The sequence below is a fragment of the Erythranthe guttata genome, chromosome 8 (assembly GCF_056151865.1).
Source record: "Erythranthe guttata isolate IM_541 chromosome 8, IM_541, whole genome shotgun sequence".
NCBI lineage: Eukaryota > Viridiplantae > Streptophyta > Magnoliopsida > Lamiales > Phrymaceae > Erythranthe > Erythranthe guttata.
In genome coordinates, this window is record NC_142540.1 from 8,372,576 (window position 1) to 8,380,913 (window position 8,338).

At 35.9% G+C, this 8,338-nt stretch overlaps 1 protein-coding gene across 5 annotated transcripts; it reads right to left on the minus strand.

Annotated features, from left to right (window-relative positions):
• Positions 1-3,083: 3,083 nt before the first annotated feature.
• On the minus strand, positions 3,084-6,291 carry LOC105978097 (kinesin-like protein KIN-7J). 5 transcript variants are annotated; one of them, XM_088821881.1, is made up of 9 exons: positions 6,179-6,291; positions 5,985-6,098; positions 5,805-5,886; positions 5,507-5,574; positions 5,365-5,399; positions 5,211-5,262; positions 4,747-4,821; positions 3,742-4,648; positions 3,084-3,416 (listed from the first exon to the last, which is right to left on the minus strand). In XM_088821881.1, the coding sequence occupies exons 1-7, from the start codon at positions 6,230-6,232 to the stop codon at positions 4,798-4,800; spliced, it is 429 nt and encodes a 142-aa protein (XP_088678007.1). In that variant the 5' UTR covers positions 6,233-6,291; the 3' UTR covers positions 3,084-3,416; positions 3,742-4,648; positions 4,747-4,797. The 5 variants fall into 5 exon arrangements, with proteins under 5 accessions (XP_088678007.1, XP_088678006.1, XP_088678005.1 ...); XM_088821880.1 differs by having other exon boundaries at positions 4,747-4,824; XM_088821879.1 differs by having other exon boundaries at positions 4,747-4,888.
• Between the last annotated feature and the right edge of the window lie 2,047 nt (positions 6,292-8,338).

An 8,338-nucleotide genomic window follows, 5' to 3' on the forward strand; every position in this document is an offset into this window, starting at 1 on the left:
AGTTTATAGACCCCTCGTACGACCTTCCAAAAACCTCTGGCCAAGACTCCGATCCACTACTCGGTCCATTCCATTGAGGGATTCCTACTATTACCTGCAATCAAAGAAGTATCTATATGAGCTATTAAGCCCAGTAAGAAATCCGAATGGATAACGAGGTTTTAAAATATGGTTTTACGTACTTATATTAGTATATACACATAAGCATCACATCTTACCATTCGTCGGCAAACAAACACAAACACTCAATCTCATTTAAGCACATAAATTGACTCAAATGCTGAAAATTACCGAATTACCCTTTTTCGTGCAAATGCATGAATGAAAACATTTTCTGTTGTTCGGATCCGTGAAAAATTAACTTCTTTACTTGGATGATAAGCATATTATTCTGAGCCCTTTCTTTTGGTGGAATCAAACCACCCCTTTAACTATAGTAACTATGGTTGGAATACCGGCCCCCCGTATCCCGACTTATCCAACCCAAGTATTCCATTAACCTTTCCTTTCGTAAAAATGAAATCTCTTTTTTTTATGCAAGACCTTGAGACGAATGAGACTCTAATACGAAAATGACCATTTACGACATCACAAATATCAATCAACGAGCATACAAATAAAATTCAATTATCCACATAATACACCTATATGCACGGCAATCACACACACATAATACACACATACATATATAAACACTTAGGCATAGCACACAATCCACAAAACACTATCACAATATATTACATATCCACACACACACACACACAGCACACACACGGCACATACACACACATAAGCATGCAGCCCCCAAAACACACTTTAATTAGCATTTAATTAGCAAAACATGCTCTTAAAGCACCAACATTCTTATCTTTTCATTAATGGGATTTCTCCCACTTTTATTCATTAAATGAAATTAAAATTCTTACAGCCCCTTAACATAGTTCATCTGCAGATTTTTAACCATAATTTCACTTCCTCACAATTAATACACAAGGCATAATGATTAAAACACAAAAGCTCCATTTATGACACATGCACAACCAATATTTTGAAATAATAGCAAATGACATCTAAAAATTCTCAAATTTAATTACAGGCTACCTAACTGACTAAATGAACAGATGCAAAAAGAATTTTGCAGTTTCCTTCAAAATCGGATTTATAAAAATTAAAATACTCGGCAAGTAGTGTTTGAAGCTAAAAATGATTTTTCCAACAAATATTAATCCCAAATTATGGCCAAATAGAAAATAACAAAATTCCATTTTCTCCTACTGAGATTTTAAAGGTGAAAACATTTTTCATGCTGAAATTTCAAGAAATTGCAGATTGGCCCTACAGATTCATAGATCTACACATGCAACCCCAAAAATCTTGAAAATTCATTTTCTTTCTCCAAAATTCCCAAAAATTCGAAATATTAAATCTTTAAACACAAAATGCTTAGATTCACAGATTATAACATGGATTAGACATGCAATAACACAAATATCAAGATTAGCACACAATTTCGGATTTTACACAAAAAGCCCTAATTTTTCGAAAAGTGAGGAAATCTTTTAAGTAGTTTCAAAAATCATTTTCCATACTATGATACCCTTCGATTGCAGCAAGAAATTCGAGATTTCTTACCTATTAAGAGTGTTTGGCCGAAGAAAGAAAAACCTTCAAAAGAAAAGAGGGTTTTTAGAGGAAGAAAGAAAAGGAGGACTAAGAAGGTGAAGAACACAAAGATAATGTTACCTCCTTCAAGAAGTAGCTCCTAGATTAAACCAAGCTAGTTGAATGGAGAAGGTAAGAGCTTTGATATCAAGTTGAGAAGAGTTTAAATCTCCCGTAAGAGGGCAAGCATTTTTGATGGTGTTCTTAGCATATTCAATGGTGAAGCTTATATAGGGGATTTGCATTTTGATTTCTCTATTTTTTTCTTGAGGAATTTTGAGGTGTTGGCCGATGGAGGAGGTGGTGCTTCGGTGGTGATGGTGAAGAGAAGACAAGTGGGAGTGTAGGTGTCAAATGATGAAGATAGATGGGTGTCTCTTAAGATTACTTAGCATGCTTGAGTGTAGGATTAGTGTAACTCCTCACTCTTTGCCAAGTGGACAAGCATGCATCTTTTCTAATTTATTTACTAATTAATAAATTCACTAATTTCTCTCTCTTACTCACATAAACCGAACACATATATATAAATACATATACCTATAGTCTAGAGTAGGTTATAGCATATGCACATATGTATGCATACATGTACGTATATATGCATGTATTATGCATGTAATTATGATGAAATCACATAAATAAATAATTATGCACATAAGTCACATAATTTAATCTAGCACACAATTATAAATACTTAATCCACTTAAGCACATAATTATCGAAATAAGGTTGGCATATAATCATTAAGATTCCTAGCACATAAGGCATATAATCAAATAGGCATATAGAGATTATTAGTCCAAGCAAATAAGGTACTTAGAGAATTTAAGTTAGTAAGGTAAATAAATTCCTAATAATTCCTACGTGAGAATTTTCGGGTTATGGAACTTTGGTTAGGGATTAGGGTTTCGAAAATGTGGGGTGTTACAAATTATTTTCTGAAAAAAAAATTTGGGGGTTAATGTTATATATTTGTTTAAATCCGGGCTCAATGTGTAATATTAAGGAAGTTAGAGCATAATGGGTGGAATTGATAAGAATTATATTATGGAGGGTATTTTAGACTTAAGACATGGGGATGAGTTTAATTGCGAGACTGTTTTTTCTGTGGACCAAAATGCATTTAAGTCCCATGTGATAGGTCTTTTTGCCATTCGCCATATATATATATACACTAGGTTAGAGCACCGCGCAATGCGCGGTGCCGATGGCCTGTTTACATACTTGCAAAATGTGTTTTATTTATGCTAGCGTAAGTTTGAATGGTTGATGATACGCCACATGTGACGCGTGAAAGTTGCCCCCATATCCTGATCAATATTAGAAGACTGGATATAAGGGTCACATTAAAATAGAGCATTATATAAGGTGAAAAAGACGGGTTATAAAATAAGAGATAATATTAATATGTAAAAAGGTAATGACCAAAAAATATATTTACTAATGATACAAAACTGATGTAATACAAGCTATAAATATGTAAATGATAGAATGTTCGTATAACAACAGTGTCGATCACAAGTTGAGACCTTTGTTTCACTACAATTTAATTAGGGAATTGCTTTTTGCGGTTTGAAAATTGCTTTTTGCGTTTGATAACAAAACCTCCCAAAAAAACACTTTATTTCACTAAAACCCCTAAAACTTCCCAAATTAACCAACTAGAAATATAGTGAGTTACTTGTGCATGGCCTTGGAGAGACTGGAACTACCATTGAAAGAAGTCCATGTTTTCCTAATTAGCTATTTCCACACTGCAAAACAAGCATATTTTGTTAGTTAATCCACACCCTCACACACACACACACACACACACACACACATGCAGAATCCATCATAGCTCTATCACACATAAAAGAACTGAAAAATATCTTTTAATTTATATAATTGAGAAACAGTAGTGAACAAATATCATAAGGAATAAATGCAACACGGACTCGTATCATAAGGAAAATGGAATACTGGAGAAATAAAATGTATTGAGGCAAAGAAAACTGTTATTGTCACTTCAACCATGCGCCTGGATCCAGAATCAGAACCTAAATGGTTTTACCTTAAAGGAAAAATATATAAACTCACCAATTCAGGTTGTCGAACAAATTACTGTATGCATCGGTTGGCTCTACAAACTTGTCAACATCGTGGCTCAATCTATTACTTTATTTCTTCACGTAAAATAATTTTTGAAAATGGAAAAATCAGCCAACATAAACTTTCCAACTTTAAGAACATAAAAGAACTCATAATAAGTTATCACAACTAAAAATTATAGCCTATTTCATCCGCCTAGATCGTTGTTGTGCATTCTAGAAATATCTTCCACGAGAGGATCACCTACAAACTGCGTATTAATATAAAAATGTACATGGATGAATAATTAAGAGTGTCTCCCATGTATACAAAGTCGCTCTGTTTGATTGAATAATACAAGTTTAATATTATAACCATCCAAAAGATAATTGTATATGAGTCCAAAGCTTCAATAAAACTCCCAATGAACTAAAAAAATAAAAACTAAACTCAAGCAGCAACTTATGACTAATGAAAAGAGAAACACAGACAAATTATAAAACCTCTGTAGACCACAGATAACCAATAAACATGCATCAATTATTCGTTTTTGAAGAATTGGCACTCAAAAAGTGAAAGTGAAACTCATACGTATCCAGAAGGGCAAAGAATTGGCGGCAGTCAGGTGCCCCGTCGGCCCCACAAATGCAATCCAAGCAGATGTGCTCCCTCCATAGCTTCAATTCTCCCTACCCTTACCACGCCAATAAAAAAAAAATCCAACATATTAGCGTCAAAAGAACCACCCATCTATAGCAATTTGTACCAAACAATAAACTAAAAACAATAAACCACATAGAAAAACACTTTTGAGGAAATATCAATGATGAACTTAAAAATTCTTTCCCTCGTAAGATCACCATGAGCTGGCAATGTAAGTTTAGAATGATGCATTAAGGAGACATCATGGATGACCCTATTAAAGTCAAAATAGAAATATTAGTTCCAAAGTTGGAAAAAAGACAAGCAGCAAGAAAACTTGCAAATGGTTAAAACCTAGAATAGTAAAAGAACCTGATAATGAATGTCAATTTTCCCCATTTTAGGGCTCATTCTTTCACGGTGCTATTGCTTGAAGCTATTAATTGCCTGCTTTTAATTGGATGTGTGGCATGCAATAAAAACAAAAGAGCATCATGCTTACGGAAAATGAGCTCTGAAATCAGCAAAAGTATTATGTAGCAAATTAAACAGTCATATATAAAGCAACAGCTGCTTTACAATAAAAGGAAACCCTCAGCAGAGCACAATCCACAAAGACGAAGAAACTTGACTTAGAAACCGTTACATGATAAATTTTCAACAGCAGTGAATAAAAGCAAGGACTTACTTTTCCAATTCTCATTTTAATTAGTCAGAGATTGTTGTAAGCATATTCAAAAGGGTAAACATATATCAATATTTAGTAGTCGGCACTCCAGCTCATGCAAAGAGATACAAATAAATGTTACTGTGAGCAGATAAAGACATTGAATTACCTTCGGAACTGCGGCCTGGAATACAAAATTGGAGTAGATATCAGGCGACTTGCTTGAAAATTGAGCAAAATTCTGTCGATAAAATTACTTTCCGATTAAAAAACATTAAATAATGCTATACCATTATTTTTTTGTTATTAGATAAATTCCATACCACAGCAACTGTAAGAGTGCCCGCATTGTCCCTTCCTAAAAAGTCACGAGAACAGCTTTCAATAGTTTGCGACAAACCACATTGTTCATTAACAAAAGTTATCGAATAAATAATCAATAAATTAAATAAAATCACAATATACCAATCTAATAATTTGGTGGGATCTCGAGCTCATTTCATTAAGGGACGTTTCTCCAATTTGTCTTTGAGCTGCAAGGATTAACAAAAATGATGATTTTGTACTCTTAAGCCTTGTTTGGCAATCGTGATTAGGCATGATAGACAATATAATCAAGCTTTATCGAATGTTCCCAAACGAGGCCCTAAGAAATGTAACAGTCGTTTTGATTAGGAGCAATGGTTCCAAATTATCAAGAATCGAAACAACGGAGTCAAGATATTAAATACGAATTAAATATATCAGTTTTCTTATTTCTTACCTTCACATATACAAAAGAGATGAATCACATGACTCCAGTCCCTTAATATCTCCTCTGTCAGCATCTCGACTACGGTGCCTCTCTGGCGAAATAAGTACGATAAGAGAAATCGAAAATAACAAAATTAAGAAAAAAAAATTAAAATTGAGCAAAATCGCTTGTCAATGAAAAAGAATTCACCTCTGTATCATCGAGAAGTCTTAGTGGAGTGTTATCTACACTGAGTAGATCTCTCACCGATTTGTTGTAGATCTCCATAGCAGAGAATTTGAACACAAAATCTCTTTCTTGGTGCTGAAAAATCCCTCGATTATTAAAAAAAAAAGCATAATTTGCAAAAAAAATACGAATAATGAAGTACAGTTTCATCTTACCTTCTGTATGTATCCATATATGTCAGGTAGTGCGTATTCAGTTATTCCAATCATCGTGTACGTCTTTCCGTTGCTCGTCTGTCCATACGCAAAACCACGTGCTACAAAAAAAGAAAAATTCATCTTTCGTTCGAATAAATAATACCCGAATGGAGAGGGTGTCCCCATTTATAGGACTCCACAAAGCTACTTGAAGGGTCATTCAAAGCTTGGAACTTGCCCTTGGAAACTTGACCATCAAAAGGTGTTTCATCTTCACAGTAATTCTTCTCCACAGGTTCAATGCATCTAACAATCTCCCACTTGAAGACATATTTCAATTTGTCTTCACAATTTTGCAGCAGCCAATCCCGATCATGCTATCCTCGAAGGCCTACAGAAGTTAAGCATAACTTCAATTTATCAATGGTAACTGCCTTTGTTAGCATATCCGCTGGATTCCGACTTCCTTGAATTTTCTCGAGTTTTAGCACTTCATCTTCGAGCAAGGACCTGATGAAGTGATAACGAAGTCCAATATGTTTCGTTCGGGAATGAAAAGCTGAGTTCTTGGCTAAATGTATCGCACTTTGGCTGTCGCTATGCAAGACACTCCTTTTGCATTCAAAACCCAATTCTAACAATAAACCTTGAAGCCATATCAACTCTTTACTGGCTTCTGTTACGGCAACATACTCCGCCTCCGTTGTTGATAAGGCGACAATCTTTTGCAGCTGCGACATCCAACTAACAGCAGTTGACCCCACCGTGAACACATAACCAGTTGTGCTCCTTCGATGATCGACTTCGCCTGCAAAATCAGCATCTACGTACCCATGTAATTTAAGATCTCCTTTTCCAAAGTATAAGCACTTATTCGTAGTGCCACGAAGATACCTCAAGATCCACTTCACAGCTTCCCAATGGTCTTTGCCCGGGTTTGACATAAACCGGCTAACAGCTCCCACTGCATGGCCAATGTCGGGTCTCGTACAAACCATTGCGTACATTAAACTTCCAATAGCCGAAGCATATGGAACTTTAGACATAAGGTCTCTCTCTTCGTCTGTTTGAGGTGATTGATCCTTTGATAAACGGAAGTGGCCAGCCAAAGGTGTGCTTACCGGCTTGGTGCTGCTCATGTTGAACCTTTCCAAAACCCATTTGATATACTCTTCTTGAGATAATTGCAAAACCCCAGTTTGTTTATCTCGATTTATTTGCATCCCAAGAATCTTCTTCGCTGGGCCTAAATCTTTCATGTCAAACTCTTTTGACAAGTTCAACTTCAACCGTTTGATCTCGTTCATGTCGGAGCCAGCTACTAACATGTCGTCGACATAGAGTAGCAAAATAATATAACTTGAGTTATATTTCTTGAAATAGCAGCAATGATCAGCATTGCACTTTTGGAAATTCTCCTTGTGCATGAACCTATCAAACTTCCGGTACCACTGGCGCGGAGCTTGTTTCAAGCCGTACAAGCTCTTTTTTTAATCTGCACACTAGATTTCTTTTATTTTTCTCCGAGAAACCCTCTGGTTGGTGCATGTAAATCTCTTCGTCTAATTCTCCGTGAAGAAAGGCAGTCTTCACGTCTAATTGTTCGAGATAGAGATTTTCAATAGCAACAATGCTTAATATTGTTCTGATAGTATTAAGCTTCACAACTGGAGAAAAAAATTCGAAGTAATCGATACCTTCCTTCTGCTGAAATCCTTTGACGACTAATCGAGCTTTGTACCTCTTCGAGCCATTTTGCTCTTCTTTCACTCGATAGACCCATTTGTTGTGAAGAGCCCTCTTTCCAATCGGTAACTCGACGAGTTCCCATGTCTGATTTGAAATTAAAGATTTCATTTCGTCTTCCATGGCTAGCTCCCACTTAACGGCATCTTCGGTTTGACATGCTTCCTCGTAGCACTCTGGTTCTCCTCCATCGGTCAATAAAAGATAGTCCAAATACCTCCGATTAGGGACACGAGGTCGAGAAGACCTCCGTAATGCCGGAGCTGGAGAGTAAGCCTCTTGGTTAGAGTGGTCCATCAACTCGGGATTCGCAACAATCTGATTTGTCACTTGGGTGTCGTCGATTTCTACAAACACTGGCTCGGACTCGCTAGTGTTTGTTAAGTGTCGATCTTTGTACATAATAGCTTCGTTGAAGATAACATCCCTACT